Source organism: Rhinopithecus roxellana, chromosome 12 (assembly GCF_007565055.1).
Source record: "Rhinopithecus roxellana isolate Shanxi Qingling chromosome 12, ASM756505v1, whole genome shotgun sequence".
Classification (NCBI taxonomy): domain Eukaryota; kingdom Metazoa; phylum Chordata; class Mammalia; order Primates; family Cercopithecidae; genus Rhinopithecus; species Rhinopithecus roxellana.
The window spans coordinates 16,994,168-17,016,207 of NC_044560.1; the positions used below are offsets into that span (position 1 = coordinate 16,994,168).

Sequence of the window (22,040 nt, forward strand, 5' to 3'; positions counted from 1 at the left end):
AAGTCTCGTCTTGAGGCCAAATGGGTAGCTATTTGATTCAGTTACATGATCACACACTGCCAAAGAGTTAACATTAAGGTCCATTCTATAATCCCTTTAAGTGGCAATGCTAGATGTAGACGCTTTACAGACTATGTGTTTTATTCAATCTTCATAACAAACCCAGGGGAAATGACGTCGTTTTCTTTTTGTCTCAGAGCTGACATAGCCTGCTCAAGATTCTAACTACAAAGTGGGAAGGCCAGAATTCAAATCCAAGTTTCACTATGTTACACTGCCTCAGATGATAAAGTAGTCATTACACTGCTCAGAAAGAAAAAATGAGAACATTTTTACAAGTTACTACAATAGAACTGTTTTATTAAACATATGAATGTACTTATTTTGTACAAAACGCAGTAACACTTCTTCCTTTCCTCTGCCCCTGGAGGCTACCACCGCAGAACTTCATGTTCACAGAAACACAAGTCATGACAAGTGTGTCAAGCAGTCATGACAAGCAGGAAAGTGCAATTCTGAAAGTAATGCCACACAACCAAAGTGGGAAACAAAAACAGGCAGAGGCCAGCCGGTTTCTCGGCTAGGGCTCTGCCTACAAGGCCCTGGTCCTGCTCATCATTCAGCAGCAAACATTTTAAGAAGAGGAACTCCCGAGCACTATGTAAGTACTCTCCTGGTAGCATCCTTCCAATTCCATCTATCTTGATGTGGTAACAAGCTTATTTGTAACTTCCTCAAGAAATCCCACCCTAGATTGCATCCCTGTCAATTGCCCATCTCCCTCTGAGCTTCAAACAAAACAAAACAAAACAAAACAGAAGAGCAGTAAGTTTCAAAAGGATGTCAGAGGAGACCTTTGATAGATGAAACCTACTTCCTAGAAGCCACGTGGCCAAACATATGCAGAGCCGGAGACAACAGATTGTGAAACTAGGTCCAGCTGTAAAATATCTCAGGTACCCAATTAGATCCAGTTATTCTGCATCTGTGGATTTAAAATGGTCATCATCCACAGTAGAATAGATGTGCCCCTCATTGCTCAGAAAATCCACAGCTTGCCTAGAAAGAAAGAAAAAAATAAAAGAAGTCATTTTCAGGCCAATTCAGAAGGAAATTGCCTTTTGGATATGGCCAAATATGCAAACTTTGCTTATCTTCCAACTTTCCACCTTAGCTAAGAATTCACAAGTATTTTGCACATAGAAAGCTCTCACAGGGAGAAATGCCAGTAAAATAGCAAAACAGAGCTTATTCATGGAGACACTGGCTATTAGGACTATCTTGGATCCCTCTCCCAAATTGTGTAAAGGAAAGACAACAGGGCCTCACTTAAATACAGTCTAAGCAGGAAAACAAGGATCTAAAGCTGTAGTCACACCTGCACACAAAATCTCTTAGTAAAAAGAGCTGTCTTTAAAAGTCCCCCTTTTCCAGCCACACACTGAAATCCCTTTGGTTCCCCTCTGGGAAGTAAAGTTGTGGGAAGCAAAGGAAACATTGAAACCTTCAAACCCTTCAAGGTCCTCAGGGTTAGTGTCAGTAACGTATTTAATAGCCACAATCTACAGAGCACCTAAGTGACAGCAGTTCTCTACCTCATCAGCACAGTAACTCTGAGATAGGAATTATCCTTATTTTACAGGACAGGAAATGGAATTAGTCCTGAGTATTCCTTTTCTATCTAGGCCTGGCAGGTCAATTGATTTACAGTAACAAATAACTATCACAAGCACCGTAAGTCAGTGTGTTTGACTGGTTTACTACACTGGAATCAGGAGGCTGCTTGTCTAAGATGGAATCAGGATAAGGGTGTTGGAAGGACTGGTTGTTTAATAAGGTCTAGATAGCCTAATACACTCATGTCCACAATGGGGACAGTAACAGCAACAGGACTGTACACCTGAGGTCCAGGAGCTAAGGACTTCCCTCCTCCAGTCTAAATCCCATAAGGAAATCAGGTCAACTATTTGCTCAGAATTATTATATATCCCTTACATATAATGGTCCTTAGTGTCTGCTGAATGAAACAATTTGCTGAATAAGTGATGTGATGGGTAGCACCATTTTGGCGCATAGTCTTTTTCCTGTTTTTCCATAGCTGAACAATTTCCATTCTGCCACCAGGGTTGCAGTTAAGTTGTTTTTGTGTGACAGTCTCACTCTGTCATCCAGGATGGAGTGCAGTGGCACAGTGATGGCTCACTGCAGCCTCGACTTTCTGGGCTCAAGTGATCCTCCCACTTCAGCCTCCTGGGTAGTGGGGACTACAGGCATGCGCCACTGTGCCCGGCTAATTTGTTTTTATTGTTTTTGTAGAGACAAGGTTTTGCCACGTTGCCCAGGCTGGTCTTGAACTCCTGAGTTTAAGCAATCTGCCCACCTCAGCCTCCCAACGTGCTAGAACTATAGGCATGAGCTAGTGCCTGGCAAACTTTTACTTTTTTTTGAGATGGAATCTCGCTCTGTCACCCAGGCTGGAGCGCAGCGGTGTGATCGTTGAGTGCCACCACGCCCGGCTAATTTTTGTATTTTTAGTAGAGACGGGGTTTTCACCATGTTGGCCAGGCTGGTCTTGAACTGCTCACTTCAGGTGATCCACCCGCCTCGGCCTCCCAAAGTGCTGAGATTACAGGCGTGAGCCACCATGCCTGGCTGCCAAGTTTTACTTTTAAAACTCACTTCTCGCTGTCAGGAAACCCTTGTGAGGTGAAACAGGTACAATTCTAGAGCCTGAGCTCATGAAAATCAAATACTTACTTGATTGAAGATACAGACATGTGTTTCAGCTGGTTCTTGAGATCCTGAAAGTTCAGCCCTTCAGGTCTTGGACAAGCCTTAATCAAATTCAATACCTAAAGATTCAAATCAGAAAGATTTTCACAATTATTTTGGATCAGCCTCCCCTTTGCAAACCTGAGTCCCTTTATAGGAAAGAAATAAACCAGGTATTCAAACAATCTTAGCTCATCAGGGAAATAACAAAATTTAAGACTGTCTGTGTTTTGTATTTCTGAAGCCACTCTGGTGGAGTCTACCTGGTTTTGGGCCACAGTGAGGCCATTTGCTGGCATGAAGCTATTCCCACCGAAGTTCCCTGCTTCACTCATTCCTGGATTGCTGATAGGTGCTCTCCCTGCTGAGGGCTGAATTAAGAAATAAGTTAACAATATTAGAAAATCCATCAAGTTAAACAGTCTTTTTAAGCAGCTTACAAAAAACAATTGATAAACAGTTTCCCAGTAACACTGCTTACATTGGAATGGACAGCTATTATCTAATGAGTATTTCATAGGAAGATAAAGTAACTCCCCGAAGCACATAAATATCAAAAAGAGACAGATCTTCTTGGCTCCTTTTGTTTCTGATGTGAGAGGAACCAGAGAAGAGTAGTAGTGAGAAGAAAATTACCCAGAGTCTGCTATTTTGGTATCCGTGTGGCCCAATCACTCAAGCATTCACTGAGTGTCTATAGGCATGAAGCATCACAGGCAGAGAAAAGGAGACACAGTCCCTATCGTCCTCTCTCTTTCCTTTTTTTAAAACAAATTCTTAAAATGCTCTGCAATCACTATTTTCATTTCCTTTCTCCCCAGTCACTCCTCAACCCACCATATTTGGGTTCTCCCCAAGTACACCTCTGAAACTGTTCACCAAAGTCACCAAAGACTTTTCAACCAATTATCAAAAAGTCTCTTTCAGTCCTAATACTTGACCTCTCAGAAGCAGACACTGCTGACCACAATCCTCTTGAAATGTGTTCCTCCCTGGGCTTCTTGATACCACATTCTTCTGGTTCTCCATCTGACTCTCAAACTGAACCTTCTCAGTATCCCTCATTAGCCTCTTCTATCTGTCTCCCAAAAGGCTGACAGAGTCCCCAGGATGTCATCCCAGACCACCTCCTAGGCCACAAATCCTCACTGCCAGCCGGATTGCTAACTGGATGCCAACATGGTGAAACCCTGTCTCTACTAAAAATACAAAAATTAGCTCGGTGGGGTAGTGCGCACCTGTAATCCCAGATACTGGGGAAGCTGAGACAGGAGAATCACTTGAACCCGAGAGGCGGAGGCAGCAGTTAGCTGAGATCACATCATTGCACTCCAGCCTGGGTGACAGAATGAAACTCTGTCTCAAAAAAAAAAAAAAAAAAAAAAATAGGGCTGGGCACAGTGGCTCATGCCTGTAATCCCAGCACTTTGGGAGGCTGAGGCAGGCAGATCACAAGGTCAGAAGATTGAGATCATCCTGGCTAACACGGTGAAACCCCTTCTCTACTAAAAATACAAAAATTAGCCAAGCATGGTGGTGGACGCCTGTGGTCCCAGCTACTCGGGAGATTGAGGCAGGAGAATGGCGTGAACCTGGGAGGCGGAGCTTGCAGTGAGCTGAGATCGCGGCACTGCACTCCAGCCTGGGTGACAGAGCAAGACTCTATCTCAAAAAAAACAAAAACAAAAACAAAAAAACCCCCAAATAAACAAAATTTTAAACATTTGAATAAAGGCAATCTTTATCATGGCCTCCAAAGCCCCACAAAATCTGGGCCCTGCCTCCTTGCCTACAACCCTCTCCCTCTCCCCTGTCATTTGCTTCACTCCAGACTCTGGCCTTACTGGTTTCAGAGATGTCACGCTTACTCCACCCTCCTGCTTCTTGCACTTCCTAGTCCCTCTGGTTTGGAATGTTCTTCCCCATCTAAAATTGTACCATTCTTGGTTCCCTCCATCACCCTCTTCTCCTATTTTGCTTTATTTACTTCAGAGCACCTATATAGCTACCTAAAATTATATATATTTTTTGTTTATTGCTTGTTTCTCCCAAGAATGTAAGTATATCGTGTTCACTGCTATACTCGAATGGGGACTAGAATGATTGGGACTATCAAATCAAAGTAGGTGCAATAAATATTTTTCTTTTTCTGTATTTATTTTTTGAGACAAAGTTGCTCTGTTGCCTAGGCTGCAGTGAGTAGCACAATCACAGCTCAATGCAGCCTTGACCCCCTGGGCTTAAGTGATCTCCCAAACTCAGCCTCCCAAGTAGCCCATCGAATTCTTTAATTTTTTTTGTAGAGACACGGTCTCCCTATGTTACCCAGGGTAGTGTCTCGAACTGGGCTCAAGTGATGCCCCCATACCAGCCTCCCAAAGCGCTGGGATTTCAGGCCATGAACCATCACACCCGGCCCTGAGGGCTTTCTAATACTAGAGTCAACAAACCTTTTGCGTGGTCCTAGATGGACTTGACAAAGTTAATTCACACAATGGAAAATACTATGGAGAAATTTCAATACGAACCAATAAATGTAATCTCAGGGAAAAAATAATACTACATAATTTTTCCTACTTAGCCAGTAAGTTGGAAGGAAGACAGCAAAATGCTGTCCTGAAGGGAGCTACTCTCTGAATATGCACTGACAATCCTTGGAGCTAAGAGCTCAGCCTATAATTACATGTCTACACCTAAGGGTTGTCACAGGCCTCAGCTGTCCAGGCCAGTGGAGTCAGAGGAACTCTTAATTCTGAGAGAAACATCAGTGTTTCATCTAGAATAAAATACAGGGACAAAGCTAATGGAGAAAGTGTTCTGAGGACTTAGTGATGTCTTTCTCTGGCTCGACCTTCAAAATGTCAAGGAAATCAAAGCTGGAACACAAAACTAACCTGTGTTCTTCCAGGGAAGAGAAAAAGCTAGGAAAGTGAGGCTACTCACCTGGCTGCTGGCTTTGCTTAGTACCATGTGTGCATTGATCACTTCCAGAATATGTGTGGTGAACTCATTCATATCCTCCAGGGGCATGATCTTAAAGGCTACCAGGCTCTTTTTGTTCTATTAAAATGAAGAAAAAAAGGTGAATAAAATATGAACATACATTAATTTCAGGTCAACATTGTGGCGCTTTTTCTTGGTTATAATATTAATATTTTGCTAATATGAGAAAAATGTTATATACTCTCAGAGGTAATCCAAATATGGTCAAACATGAGGAGAAAAACACTAAAATTAATAGCTAAGTGACATTAATAATTTTCCCACGGTTGCATAACGGAGCAAAATCTAGACTCCTGACTCCGAATCTAGTGTTCTCCTTTCTCCAACTAATGAACGCCACAGATGGCAATTGTAGAAGGAGATTCTGTTCTTTCTTTACTATTCTGTCAGTTTCATGTTAGGGTTAAAAAAAATAATAATAGAAAGAAAGAAGAATTATTTCCTTTTGAAGAAGAGAGTAAGAAAAACTTCCCATTAAACAGGGGGACTTAAGTATTTTAACTATCCAAAAGCCATGACATGAATCTAGAAAATGCTTCATGCAAAAACACTTTAACTGCTATTTTATTCTGACTTTACCTGAAAAGATCTCAGGTGGCCTGCCACTTTCACATATGTTTCTGGAGGAACCACAGTATTTTCACTGCTGGCATCCTAACATAAAATACAAACATGTCATTAAGGTTTTAGTGATGCTGGTGAAAGCCTCTTTAACATTTCTATATTATGTATAGAAAGAGAAAGTTATAAAGTAGAAGAGTTAAAGGATCCTAAAATGGCATTAAGGAGTTTGCCCTGCCTTTTACAACTTTCTTTTTTTTTTTTTTTTTTTTTTTTTGAGTCGGAGTCTCACTCTGTCGCCCAGGCTGGAGTGCAGTGGCCGGATCTCAGCTCACTGCAAGCTCCGCCACCTGGGTTCACGCCATTCTCCTGCCTCAGCCTCCCAAGTAGCTGGGACTACAGGCGCCCGCCACCTCGCCCGGCTAGTTTTTTTGTATTTTTTAGTAGAGACGGGGTTTCACCGTGTTAGCCAGGATGGTCTCGATCTCCTGACCTTGTGATCCGCCCGTCTCGGCCTCCCAAAGTGCTGGGATTACAGGCTTGAGCCACCGCGCCCAGCCCCACAACTTTCTTTTTTATAAAACCAGGAATTAGAATAAAAATATCTCTAAAGGTAATTCTCGGTTCCAAAGTTCTGTAGTACATCATAAAAAAGCAAACAATTATGATACTCTCATTCAAGCTCTTAGGCACACAATTTTCTTTTTTTTTTGTGAGGGAGTCTTGCTCTGTTGCCCAGACGAGTGCAGTGGCATGATCTTGGCTCGCTGCAACCTCCCCTCCCAAGGGAGGGTTTGAGTGATTCTCCTGCCTCAGCTTCCCCCGTAGCTGGGATTACAGGCGCCCGCCACCACGCCCCACAGGCACACAATTTTCTGGTGGATGTACTTATTGGCAAAGCAATTCTAATTCTGGGAATTTAAGGAAGTAATTAAGAACATGCATTAAGATTTACATTTATCATAGTACAGAATATTAAAAATTTTAAAACAACCTAAATATCCAACATAAAGTACACATTTCTATATAGTAGGATACTCCACACTGTTGCAAATGATAACACAGAATTCTGTTTACTGTCTGGAAAAACAAGTCATGATACATGGAAAAAAGCTGATTTCCCATTTGAGACAATACACACTAAACTGTTTAATGGTTGACTAGGATAATTACAAACTATTTTAATATTTCTTTATCAGTTTCCTAGAATATGCAAACATTATTTATAAGAAAAATACATTAGCTGATTTTTTTTTTTGAGACAAAGTGTCTTGCTCTGTCACCCAGCCTGGAGTGCAGTGGCACGATTTCAGCTCATTGCAACCTCTGCCTCACAGGTTCAAGCGATTCTCCCGCCTCAGCCTCCCGAGTAGCTGGGGTTACAGGCACGCACCACCATGCCAGGCTAATTTTTTAATTTTTAGTAGAGATGGGGTTTCACCATGTTGGCCAGGCTGGTCTCAAACTCCTGACCTCAGGTGATCCACTCGTCTTGGCCTCCCCAAAGTCCCAGGATTACAGGCATGAGCCACCACACCTGGTCAAAAAGACTATTTTTTAAAACGACTATCATACTGGCAAAAATTTAAGACAAAAACTCATTGTTAGGCCGGGTGTGGTGGCTCACGTCTGTAATCCCAGCACTTTGGGAGGCCGAGGCAGGAGTATCACCTGAGGTCAGGAGTTAGAGACCAGCCTCAGCATGGAGAAACCCCGTCTCTACTAAAAATACAAAATTAGCCGGGCGTGGTGGTGCATCCCAGCTACTCGGGAGGCTGAGGCAGGAGAATTGCTTGAACCTGGGAGGCAGAGGTTGCAGTGAGCCGAGATTGCGCCATTGCACTCTAGCCTGGGCAACAAGAGCGAAACTCCACCTCAAAAAAACAAAACAAAACAAAACAAACAAAAAAAACCCCCAAAAAAACCCGACAACAACAACAAACAAAAAAACCCATTGTTAGAAAGGGTATGGAGGATGGGCACAGTGGCTCACACCTGTAATCCCAGCATGTTGGAAGGCTGAGGTGGGAAGATTGCTTGAACCCAGGAGTTTTGAGACCAGCCTGGGCAACATGGTGAGATCCTATTTCTTAAAAAAAAAAAAAAAAAAAAAAAAAAGTTAAGGGTATGGAAACTAACTGGGCACTCTCATGCATGATTTAAGTGTAAACCAGTACCTTTATAGAAGACAGTACAAAAATGCAAAAATTAAGATGTTAAAAAAAAAGTCAAGTGTGTATTTCCCCCCAGAAAACCTACTTTTAGGAATATATCTTATGATTATTTTATTTTTTTGAGATGGGGTTTTGCTCTCGTTGCCCAGGCTGAATGCAATGGCACGATCTTGGCTCTCTGCAATCTCTGCCTCCCGGGTTCAAGTGATTCTCCTGACTCAGTCTCCCAAGTAGCTGGGATTATAGGTGTGCGCCACCATGCCTGGCTGATTTTGTATTTTTAGTTGAGATGGGGTTTCACCATGTTGGCCGGGCTGGTCTTGAGCTCCTGATGTCAGGTGATCCGCCTGCCTTGGCCTCCCAAAGTGCTGGAATTACAGGCGTGAGCCACGGCGTCCAGCCTTATGATTATTTTATAATCATGAAGAAATGTATGCAAAGATACTCACTGGTGCATTGTGTATAATGGAGAACGACTGAAAAGAAGCTAAATGTTGTTCCCTGATTGGGTCTACCGTTAAGTAAGGAATGATGTATTCTTACAATGGAATAGGTGGTCATTTAAAATGATAAATGTAAATCTTTACAGATAACATTAAAAAATCAGTTCCTGGCTGGGCCATGGTGGCTCAAGCCTATAATCCCAGGACTTTGGGAGGCCGAGGCAGGTGGTTCACCTGAGGTCAGGAGTTCGAGACCAGCCTGGCCAACATGTTGAAACCCCATCTCTACTAAAAATACAGAAATTAGCCAGGTGTGGTGGTGCACACCTGTAATCCCAGCTACTCGGGAGGCTGAGGCAGGAGAATCGTTTGAACCTGAGAAGCAGAGGTTACAGTGAGCCAAGATTGCGCCAATGCACTCCAGCCTGGATGACAGAGTGAGACTCAGTCTGAAAAAAAAAAAATCGGTGGCATCAGTCTATAGTTCAGCTACTTCGGAGGTTAAGGTCAAAGGATCACTTGAGCCCAGCTTTGAGGCCAGTCTAGGCAGCAAGCCAAGACCTTGTCTCTATTTAAAAAAAAAGAGGGCCTGTGGTTCATGCCTATAATCCTAGCCCTCTGGGAGGCTGAGGTGGGCAATCACCTGAGGTTGGGAGTTTGAGACCATCCTGACAAACATGGAGAAACCCCGTCTCTACAAAATACAAAATTAGCTGGGTGTGGTGGCACATGCCTGTAATCCCAGCTACTCGGGAGGCTGAGGCAGGAGAACTGCTTGAACCCGGGAGGCAGAGGGTGCGGTGAGCTGGAGATCGTGCCATTGCAACAAGCCTGGCAACTCCAGGCTGGGCAACAAGAGCAAAACCCCATTTCAAAAAAAAAAAAAAATCAGTTCCACAACATAATTTTTAGTGAAAAGAGCAAATTACTTAGCAGTTGCATAGCATATTATCCCTTTTACAGTAAAAGAGGTATGTGGACATCTGTATGTACATATAGGCAGAGACAGATGTCTGAAAGGATATTTCCCAACATGTGTTATAACAGTTCTTTAAGGGACATGAGATTTCAGGTGATTTTTAAAATGTTTTATAAGCAAGTATAGTGCATTTTGTACGAACATGTAGTATTATGTATCCACAGTATCTACCTCCCTGCTTGATGGCAGGGACTGTGTCTACTTCATTCTTTTTATACCTGGAACCAGGCACAGTCTGGTTCAGAATTGGTACTCCAACAATAACTGCTGAATGAATTATCCTTTATTTTTCTGAGAAGCAAAAAATTAAAAAATTACGTAACTACCAAGTTATTTCTCTATGGTAACTTGTGGTTTTTGAAGGAAAACGGTCTTTTTTTTGAGTCAGAGTCTCACTCTGTTGCCCAGGCTGTAGTGCAGTGGCGCGATCTTGGCTCACTGCAACCTCTGCCTCCTAGGTTCAAGCAATTTTCCTGCCTCAGCTTCTGCGTAGCTGCGATTACAGGTGCCCGCCTCATTTTTGTATTATTAGTAGAGATGGAGTTTCACCATGTTGGCCAGGCTGGTTTCAAACTTCTGACTTCAGGTGACCCGCCCGCATTGGCTTCCCAAAGTGCAGGGATTATGGGCGTGAGCCACCATGCCCGGCCTAAAATAGTCTTTATTATCCAAATTTTGTGTAATGAATGTATTTCAAAAACAAAATACAAAACACCAAGAGGTCTTCTGCACAATTAAAAGTATAAAAGGATAACAAGTATATACTGTATTTCAATCTATTTTATCCATGTTTATAAAGACACTTATATACACATGCTGCTGTGTAAAAATTGGGTCAAATCCTGCATACCATATTGTAATACGCTTTTCTCAACAATTTATGGCAAATACTTCTTTGTGACAATACACGCTTTTCTATATCATTTGTAGTATGTTATAAACATGTCATGGTTTACTTAATAATCCTTTATTGCTAGTATTTTGAGATCGCTTTATTTTTATTTATTTATTTTGAGACAGACTGTTGCTCTGTTGCCCAGACTAGAGTACAGTGGCATGATCTCGGCTTACTGCAACCTCCGCCTCCCAGGTTCAAGTAATTCTCCTGCCTCAGCCTCCAGAGTCGAGTAGCTGGGATTATAGGTACGCACAACCACACCCGGCTAATTTTTGTATTTTTAGGAGACGGAGTTTCACCATGTTGGCCAGGCTGGATTTGAACTCCTTACCTCAGGTGATCTGCCTGCCTTGGCTTCCCAAAGTGCCGGGATTACAGGCGTGACCACTTCACTGGTCTAAATCTTTGTACGTGTCTTTAATTCTTTCCTTGATGTAAACTCCTAAGCCATGGAGTTTTGCTAGGTCACCATTTTTTTTTTTTTTGAGACTGAGTCTCGCTCTGTCTCCCAGGCTGGAGTGCAGTGGCGTGATCTTGGCTCACTGTAAGCTCTGCCTCCTGGGTTCACGCCATTCTCCTGCCTCAGCCTACCGAGTAGCTGGGACTACAGGTACCTGCCACCATGCTCGGCTAATTTTTTGTATTTTTAGTAGAGATGGGGTTTTACTGTGTAAGCCAGGATGGTCTCGATCTCCTGACCTTGTGATCTGTCCACCTCAGCCTCCCAAAGTGCTGGGATTACAGGCGTGAGCCACTGCACCCGGCCGTTAGGTCACCATTTTTATGACTGATGCTTTTGATACAAGCTGATGTTTGAGAAAGGTTACACCAATTTATACTCACGCTATAAGCCTACTTTCTTGGACAATAACAAATCACTCAGTATTTATTAAGTGCCTACTACTAATCTAGGGCACTGTGTGGTAGCTGCTGCTCTTACTAGAACTAGACATTGTCATTCTTTGTTTTCTTTGCAAACCTAAGCTAAAAATGACATCTCAGTGTTTGTTAAGCCTGCTTTAGTTACTGCCACTACCATTTCTACTGTCTTTTATGAATTATCTGTGCATCTTGTTTGCTCATTTTTCTAAGGTGCAGTGGTTTTCTGGTTTTATAAGAGCTTTTTGGCTGGGCGCAGTGGCTCAAGCCTGTAATCCCAGAACTTTGGGAGGCCACGGTGGGCAGATGACTTGAAGTCAGGAGTTTGAGAACAGCTTGGCCAACAGGGTAAAACCCTCTCTCTAGTAAAAATATAAAAATTAGCCAGGCATGATGCCACAAACTTGTAATCTCAGCTATTCAGGAAGGTGAGGCAGGAGGGTTGCCTGAACCAAAAAGGTGGAGGTTGCAGTGAGCTGAGATTGAGTTACTGCACTCCAGCCTTGGAGACAAAGTGAGACTTTCTCAAACAACAACAACAAACAAAACAAAACTCAAAACCAGAAACAACAAAAAAGAGCTTTTCTTTTTTTGTTAAGACAGTCTCAGTGTGTCACCCAGGCTAGAGTACAGTGGCACAATCTCAGTTTCACTGCAACCCCTGCCTCCTGGTTCAAGCAATTCTCTTGCCTCAGCCTCCCGAGTAGTTGGAATTACAGGCGCCCACCACCACGCCTGGCTAAGTTTTTATAGTTTTTAGTAGAGATGGGTTTCGCCATGTTGGCCAGGCTGGTCTCGAACTCCTGACCTCTAGTGATCCACCATGCCAGGCCAAAAAGGAGCTTTTTATTAATTAAAAATTTAAATGTTTGTAATATGTTGCAAATATTTTCGGCGTTCATTTAAACAATATTTATTCTAGGACCACTATGTGACTAGCACTGCTCTAGGTGCTAAGGCTACAGTGGTGACCAAGATAAAAATCTTTGTTCTAGGCCGGGCGTGAGGGTTCAAGCCTGTAATCCAATCACTTTGAGAGGCTGAGGTGGGTGGATCATCTGAGGTCAGGAGTTTGAAACTAGCCTGGCCAACATGGCGAAACCCCATCTCTACTAAAAATACAAAAAATTAGTCAGGTGTGGTGGCAGGCGCCTGTAATCCCAGCTACTTGGGAGGCTAAGGCAGGAGAATAGCTTGAACTTGGGACGCAGAGGTTGCAGTGAGCTGAGATTGCGCCACTGCACTCCAGCCTGGGCAACAGCGCAAGATTCTGTCTCAACAACAAAAAAAGCAGGGGCTGGGCGCGGTGGCTCAAGCCTGTAATCCCAGAGCTTTGGGAGGCCACAGCGGGTGGATCACAAGGTCAGGAGTTCAAGACCAGCCTGACCAAGATGGTGAAACCCCGTCTCTACTAAAAATACAAAAATTAGCCAGGCATGGTGGCGGGTGCCTGTAATCCCAGCTACTTGGGAAGCTGAGGCAGAGAATCGCTTGAGCCCGGGAGGCGGAGGTTGTAGTGAGCCGAGATCCCACCACTGTACTGCCTAGGCGACAGAGTGAGACTGTCTCAACACAACAACAACAACAACAAAAAACACCTTTGTTCTATTGGAACTTAACATTCTACTGTCTCCTGTCATTTGACTTTTAATTCTATTTTTGGTATACCGGGAAGGTATATAATCAAATCTATTAATCTTTCACTTTAGGGTATCTGTCTTTGGTGTCTTTTTGTATTATTTTTGTAAGAAAAAACTTTAAAAAGACTAAAAAAGTTCAACATCTCCACAGTTCCAAAGTAACCCCATCATGATTCAAAACCAGCCACTTACATCTGTGTCAACCCACTGGCGAACGTCCATGGGTGCAGCTGTCATGTCATCTATTTTGTAAACAATGTTGGTTGGAGCCTTCTCTGCATGTCTGATGATCCCCACAATAGTGACCTAGGTTAGAAGAAAGAAAAAAAAAAGGCTGTTTCCCCTGAAACCAAGGCTATATTTTTGTATTTTTAAACGTAGTCTTATTTCATTCTTTATTATGAGTAAGTGATTCCTTCACAAATTATTTGACATACCTGTGAAATCTCAACATTCCCAATTCTGAACACTTCATCAACCAAAGTAGCAGAAAGCAGCTGAGATATAGTACAGGGTACAATGTGCTGGGCTCGGGCTCTCTAAAAAGAAAAAGCATGCAAAATTCAATTAAGAAAGTAATAACTACCATACCACTCACCTGCCATGTGCCAAGTACTTTAAATATATTAGAACATTGAATTTCAAAACAAATCTCATTATCTTTGCTTCAGAGAGATGGAAACCAAGGCCATATAGCAAACCAATATCACACTTTTAGAATCCAAACCCAGGTTTGTCTAACTCCAGAGTTCCTGCTGAATACATGTGTTGCCCTGAGAATTCACCAAAATGAGTATGTCAGAGTGGGGGACAGGATAAGGAAGAACGACCTGCTGCTGCCAGAACAGACCTTCAAGAGGAAACCCCAGCTTTAGGGTGTAGACAGGCTGGTGCTGCTGTTCAGGTCACTGACAAAATGAGATGGTATTGCGAAAAGGTTTGAGAAATGACTAATGGAGACAGAACTTTGGAATTGCTTGTAGGTCTTGTGATGAACTATAAAAGGTAGAAGAATAGGTTCTTGTAGGACAGATTTTTTGACAATCAAATGGAGCTCCTGGGGAAATGGAATAAGAGCTCGGGCATGTTGGACAGCTTTTTAACTTTTTTTTTTTGAGACAGAGTTTCACTCCTGTTGCCCAGGCTGGCGTGCAATAGCGCAATCTCAGCTCACCGCAACCTCTGCCTCCCGGGCTCAAGCAATTCTCCTGGCTCAGCCTCCTGAGTAGCTGGGACTATATGTGTGTGCCAGCATTTTGCATTTTTAGTAGAGATGGGGTTTCTCCATGTTGGCCAGGCTGGTCTGGAACGCTTGACCTCAGGTGATCTGCCCACCTCAGTCTCCCAAAGTGCTGGGATTACAGGTGTGAGCCACCGCCCTTGGCCACATTTTATGTTTTGAGATGGGGTCTTGTTCTGTCACTCAGGCTGGAGTGCAGAGGCATGATTATAGCTCACTGCAGCCTCAAACTCACGGGCTCAAGCAATCTTCCTGCAACAGTCTCCTGAGAAGATGGGACTATAGGCACACCACCACACCCAGTCAATTAAAAAAACATTTTTTTTTTTTTTTGTAGAGATGGGGCTTTGCTATGTTGCCCAGGCTGGTCTTAAACTCTTGGTCTCAAGTGATCCTCCCACCTTAGCCTCCCAGTGTTAGGATTACAGGCATAAGCCACTGTGCTGGACTCATGTTGGACATCTTAGGGGGAAGAGGCAGGATAGGGTAGACAGAACAGTATCTAGTGAGTACACTCAAATCATATCCTTTTTTTTTGAGATGGAGTCTCATTCTGTTGCCCAGGCTGGAGTGTGGTGGAGCAATCTCGGCTCACTTCCGTCTCCTGGGTTCAAGCAAGTCTCCTGTCTCAGTCCCCCAGGTAGCTGGGATTATAGGTGCATGCCACCACACCCAGCTAATTTTTGTATTTTTTCTAGAGATGGGGTTTTGCCATGTTGGCCAGGCTGGTCTCGAACTCCTGACCTCAGGCAATCTGCCCACCTTGGCCTCCCAAAATGTTGGGATTACAGGCATGAGCCACTGCACCAGGCCCAAATCATATCTTAAACCAGCCACACAACAGTGTAAACTTATTTTTGTCTACCAGTGGCAAGAGGTAGTCTGGGTGACATAAAGATGAATACAATGGGACAGGATTTACCCTCAACATATTCCTAATCTAGGGGAGGTACAAAGGTAAACAATAAACCTGATCTTGATATACCATAAAACAAAATGTGCCATGTGGGACCTCAGAAAAACTTACTGGCAAAAGAGGGAGGCTTTAGGCTGAACTCTGAAGCATGAGAATTTCAACAGTGAAAAAGTAGCAGGTAACAGGCTGAGGGCAAGTACGTACTCCCAGTCTCCTGAAGGGAGTATGTACAAGGCAGAAAAACAATGAGAGCTCTTCCTGTCAGAAGCCAAGAGGAAGTGGACCAATACCTGTACTGCATGGAAGACTTAGAACACAGTAGACTCTTGGCCTTTATGGATTTAGCAGTTGTAACTCTGACCTGAACATCCATGACACTGCCAATATTTCACTTTGCTGAAGCATGATTTTGAACGGTGAGTACTGCCGCAAAAGGATAAAACAAGCTCAGTCAACCGCTGGCACATATGCCACAAAAGGCAGCAGCCAAGCTTGAGGGTTAAGACTGTGGCTCTATTCTCAAGAGCAGTTGCTTGGCCAGGCGTGGTGGCTAATGCCTGTAATCCCAAGGCCGAGGCGGGCGGATCATGAGGTCAGAAGTTGAGATCAAGCCTGGCCAACATGGCGAAACCCTGTCTCTACTAAAAATTTTAAAAAAAATTAGCCAGGTGTGGTGGTGTGTGCCTGTAATCCCAGCTACTGGGGAGGCTGAGGCAGGAGAATCACTTGAACTCGGGAGGTGGAGGTTGCAGTGAGCCAAGATCTTGCCACTGCACTCCAGTCTGGGCAACAGAGACTCTCCTCAAAAAAAAAAAAAAAAAAAAAGCAGTTGCTCTTGGTCACATTTATTAACTCATTTGTACCTTGGTTTCCTCATCTGCAAAACTAGGAATGATAAATTATAAAAATTAACTACATGGTAAGGACTCAGAATACTACCCAGCACACAGTACTCAATAACAAATGTTAGCTATTATTATATTAGCTATTGTTCCTCATTCTTTATATCTGCAATAGCTTTTAATAACAATGTGACGGGATCAACTGTTTTTCAATTTTACTTTATGATATTTTATAGGTAAAGTTACATGCTATGTTAATATTTATAGTTTTAAAATTTGCAGGGGTCCCAGGATTTACCTCTCACAAACTACTATATTTCTGTTTTTACCTATCACAGCTGAGATGTTCATCGTATCTTCAGCATAAGAAAACTTAAGACCAGTAAGGTAAAGTGGCAAGAACATGAGGTTTGAAGCCAGAGTCCTATAGACCTATGCTCAAATCCCAGCTCCAAAGCCCTGGACACAGGACCACCTTTTCTGAAAACTGGGTATATATACCTCTTCAGTTGTAAATGAGACACATAATATATACGAAGTGCTAATACCAATCTCTGCATGCAGTGGATGTTTGACAAATATTATTACCTCTCAGGTAAAAAAGTTACATATGGGTAACAGTTGAGATGTTAACAATGCCTTCAAATTCATCTCAAATCAAGTATTTATTTTTTATTGAGCACATATTTTGGTAGGAATTGATCGCAAGGAATTCCTAGTTTGCTCCGAAGAGGTTCACAGAATGTCAATATAAGTATGCTTAATTCTGAAAAAAAACATTTTCAGACTAAAAAAATTTTCATAGCTGATTATGAATTACAGGCTACTCTGACAGTACTTCATGAAGGTACCATTATTACAGATTAAAAATGGGTCACTATTTGAAACTTCACATGGTTCAATCACATTGAACAAATACATAATCAAAAGGAAACATTTTGGATAGAGTTTTTATCAACCAGGGATGGTGCTGCACACCTGTAATCCTAGCTACTTGGGAGGCTGAGGTGGGAGGATCCCTTGACTCCTGGAGTTAAGAGTCTGCAGTAAGCTATGACTGTACCACTGCACTCCAGTGGGGGTGAAAGTGAGACTCCGTCTCAATTTTAAAAGAAAAAAAGAATAGGGCATTCACCTAACTTTTAACTGTGGAAAATACTAGATTTAAAAACAAAACAAGGCCAGGCACAGTATCTCATGCCTGTAATCCCAACACTTTGGGAGGCCAAGAAGAGCGGATCGTCTGACATCAGGAGTTTGAGACCAGCCTGATCAACGTGGCAAAACCCCATCTTGACTGAAAATACAAAAATTGGCCAGGCATGGTAGCATGCGCCTGTAGTCCCAGCTACTTGGGGGGGCTGAAGCAGGAGAATCGCTTGAACCCAGGAGGTGGAGGTTGCAGTGAGCTGAGACCGTTCCACTGCACTCCAGCCTGGGCAACAGAGCAAGACTCTGTTTCAAAAAAATAAAAATAAAAACAAAAAGATTGTCCAGGCATGGTGGCTCACGCCTGTAATACCAGCACCATGGGAGTCAGGGGTGGGAGGATTGCTTTAGCCCAAGAGTTTGAGACCAGCCTGGGCAACATAGTCTCCACAAAAAGAAAAATAAAATCCAGAGACTGGGATTGAGTCTCCAATTTACAAGCATTATTCTCTGAAAAGCTATCTTAATACCCAGCTTTTAGGAATTATGACATAAAAATTCTAACAATCAGAATGGAGAAAAATAGTTAAGCTTGGGAAGAAAAGATGAGAACCAATCATCTACCTTGTTTTCTCCTTCACGATCTCAAGAAAATCAAAATAGAGAATTAAAGTCCCTTGAGATCTTCTAGGAGAGAGAAAACTACAACAGGGAGTTGTTGCTCATCAGATGTTGGATTTGTTCAGCATCATGTGTGTACTGTCTGATTCTAGTTCCTTATTAGCTATGTAAGCTTAGGCAGTCCCTTAATATACCTGAGTCTGCTGTATGCTGGAATAAACAACAAATTCCTTACAGAATTATGTAAAATAATTTATATGAAAGTTACAAAGTGGCCAGGCGCGGTGGCTCATGCATGTAATCCCAGCACTTTGGGAGGCCGAGGCAGATGGATCACAAGGTCAAGAGATCGAGACCATCCTGGTGAATGGTGAATATGGCGCAACACCATCTCTACTAAAAAAATACAAAAAATTAGCCGGGCATGGTGGTGGGTGCCTGTAGTCCCAGCTACTTGGGAGACTGAGGCAGGAGAATGGCGTGAACCCGGGAGGCGGGGGTTGCAGTGAGCCGAGATCACACCACTACACTCCAGCCTGGGCGACAGAGCGAGACTCCGTCTCAAAAAAAAAAAGAAAGAAAGTTATAAAGCAATGTCCAAATATACCAGAATATCAATGAATTTTTTAACCTGCTCACACTGATTCTTAACACATCTGAGTGACTCCTAAAGAGAAGTCAAATTAACCCCACATTTATAGAATGAAATTGCAATTGTTAAATGCAAACTCAGCTGGGAGTGGTGGCTCACACCTGTAATCTCAGCACTTTGGGAGGCTGAGGCAGGTGGATTGAGGCTAGGAGTTTGAGACCAGCCTGGCCAACATGGCCAAACCCTACCTCTAAAAAAAAACACAAAAATTAGCCTGACACGGCAGTGCACATATGTAGTCCGAGCTGTTAGGGAGGCTGAGGTGGGATGATCACTTGAGGCCTGGAGGTCCAAGCTGCCGTGAGCTGTGATCACGCGCCACTGCTCTCCAGCCTGGCAGACAGAGATCCTGTCTCAAAAAAAAGAAAAAAGACAAACTCATTTCTGAGTGACTAATCAACGTTTAGACAGCTTTCTATAGATTGTTTTCCTACACAATGCCTTACTTGTCAATTCTCAGAACCACCCTGTGATATGAGTACTACTAGTATCATCAGATGAGAAAAACCAGGGGCCACAGCCTTCAAGATGCTTTCCTGAAATCACGGATTCTGGAATCCCCGTGTTCTGGCTCCATAGCCTGTATTCTTTGTACATAATATAAGTCTCACAATGACATTTTAAGGTATGTTAGCCCCTCTTCATAGGTGCAAAACTGACTCCCAAGCCAGTTAGGAAATGTGTCCAGTGACACCCTGTAAGTAAAGCAGCACGGCAATGGCAGAACACATGTCTATGACTTCAAAGACCCTATTTCTTTTTTCTGAGACAGAGTCTACTCCTGCTCTATTGCCCAGGCTGGAGTGCAGTGGCACCATCTTGGCTCACTGCAATCTGTCTCCCGAGTTCAAGCAATTCTCCTGCCTCAGCCTCCCTAGTAGCTGGGATTACAGGCACCCGCACCACGCCTGGCTAATTTTTGTATTTTTAGTAGAGACCAGGTTTCACCATGTTGGCAAGGCTGGTCAAGAACTCATGATCTCAGGTGATCCACCTGCCTCAGCCTCCCAAAGTGCTGGGATTACGGGCGTGAGTCACCGCGGCCGGCCCAAAGACCACACTCTTTTTTTTTTGAGACGGAGTCTCGCTCTGTCGCCTGGGCTGGAGTGCAGTGGCCGAATCTCAGCTCACTGCAAGCTCCGCCTCCCGGGTTTACGCCATTCTCCTGCCTCAGCCTCCGGAGTAGCTGGGACTACAGGCGTCCGCCACCTCGCCCGGCTAGATTTTTGTATTTTTTTAGTAGAGACGGGGTTTCACCGTGTTAGCCAGGATGGTCTCGATCTCCTGACCTCGTGATCTGCCCGTCTCGGCCTCCCAAAGTGCTGGGATTACAGGCTTGAGCCAACGCGCCCGGCCAAGACCACACTCTTGAAGTCCCCTCACATTTAATTTAAAAGCGACTTTGGGCCGGGCTCGGCGGCTCATGCCTGTAATCCCAACACTTTGGGAGGTCGAGGCGGGCAGATAATCTCAGGTCAGGAGTTGGAGACAAGCCTGACCAACATAGAGAAACCCTGTCTCTACTAAAAGCACAAAGTTAGCCGGGCATGGTGGCACATGCCTGTAATTCCAGCTACTCGGGAGGCTGAAGCAAGAGAATCCCTTGAACCTGGGAGGCCGAGGTTGCGGTGAGCCGAGATCGGGCCACTGCACTCCAGCCTGGGCGACAGAGGGAGACTCCGTCTCAAAAAAAAAAGAAAAAGAAAATAAATTAAAAAAAAACAAGTTGAGAGCATTCACACAAGACTGATTCATTAGCTACACTGATCAATTTCAAAATAAAGCCAATGAGGAGAAAAGCCAGGGCAACAGGAGGTGCAAAATTTGGCAAGATTTCATTTCTGAAACTTACAGCACTTAATTATGAGAGATGCGGATAATAATAGATCATTATCGCATCAGTTCATGTTGAAATCTTCCTTCAAAGCATAAAGTTTCTGTCATAGATGACTTAGGGGCTTCAGGACAGGATAAAACAAAACCAAATACTCCTTTCAACCTACTGATTTCTTTTCGGCCTGAGAAGGTGCGGGCGATCCAAAGCCCCCCGGGGACTGCGTGTAGCCGCCGGCTCCCCCATATGAGGAGCTGCCATAGCTTTCGAATCCACCTGTTTTGAACAACAGGATTAGTGCCTGTGCCACGTCCCGCGCCTCCGAGAAACCTGCAGGCTCCCCGAGGCTTCGCCCCTCCAAATACTGCCCGCGTCTCCCTAACCTTCCTCGCCGCCTTCCTGCGACCCCCAAACGCCCCAGCTCCGCTCCCGGCCTTCCTCTCCGGCTGCCACACGCCTCTCGGACCCCAGGCTCTCCCTCTTGCTAAAACCTCCTGCGATTCTCTTCCTCCTCCACCCCGCACCCCCATCATTACTGTTCCACATCTTGGTCGCGATTTTCCGCAAAAAGGCCGAGAAGGTTCGGGTCTGGGGGAATCACGGAAAACCACAGAACGCGGCCGCTACTGCGCCGCTCTAGCTACTTTTCTCTGGCGCCACAAACTCCTTCCAGCGAATGACGGAGCCAGTCAGCTCCCGGGGAGCTTCTCGCTTCAGCCAATCGGTGCTCACGAATGCTACGCTTCTTCCTGTCTTCTCTGCCCATGCTCCAAAAAACGCACACTGCACTCCCAGTTGGCTCCAAAAGCCTGCGCGGCCATCTTTACGAAGGGCAAAACCCTCCGCACTAGCGGAAGCAAGGAGCTGGCAGGGCGGTATCGCAAAAAATCAACCAATCAGAGCAATACTACCGCGACGCAGCGCCGCGTGATTCCACCCTCGTCAAGTGCGCGACTTCTGACGTCACTTCCTTTGTTCGGCGTGCTCGGGTTCCCGCCAAACTACCACCAATCAGACGACGCCTTCAACTAAAGGGCCGTAGTGGGGTTTTTGGCTTCGGTGTTTCCCACCCGCGGTCGCGCGGGAATTGCGCACCTCAGGGACTCGCAGCACTAGCCTCACAGCATCGCGTGGAGTTGCTTGTTCTTTTACATAGGAAGTCCCATTCTCTTCGTGTAATGCCACCAATGGTCCCGATTCTCCCCAGTGGGGCTGTGAGACTCCTACGCCCTCTTGCCCATGACAGACTTGTAAAGATCTGAGGGTGGCACCCCTCGTCCCCCACCTGTCCCCACCCCAGTCTCATCCCGGCTTGGCCTCTCCAGTCATTTCTACCATTTTTTGTAATTCTTCATATGACGTGCTGGTCTTTTCCTCCCATGGGGAGTGGAACCTTTTGTCAGTTCCTTCCTCAGAATATTAATAACATTGTTAGAA

At 44.2% G+C, this 22,040-nt stretch overlaps 1 protein-coding gene across 1 annotated transcript; it reads right to left on the bottom strand.

The window, feature by feature from the left end:
• Window positions 1-329: 329 nt before the first annotated feature.
• On the bottom strand, window positions 330-21,438 carry RPA2 (replication protein A2). Its single transcript, XM_010380362.2, is given in 10 exon segments — window positions 330-1,059; window positions 2,758-2,852; window positions 3,036-3,143; window positions 5,716-5,832; window positions 6,355-6,429; window positions 13,542-13,655; window positions 13,787-13,888; window positions 20,773-20,879; window positions 21,140-21,302; window positions 21,304-21,438. Coding segments are annotated over 10 exon segments (1,032 nt in total). The 5' UTR covers window positions 21,370-21,438; the 3' UTR covers window positions 330-974.
• Between the last annotated feature and the right edge of the window lie 602 nt (window positions 21,439-22,040).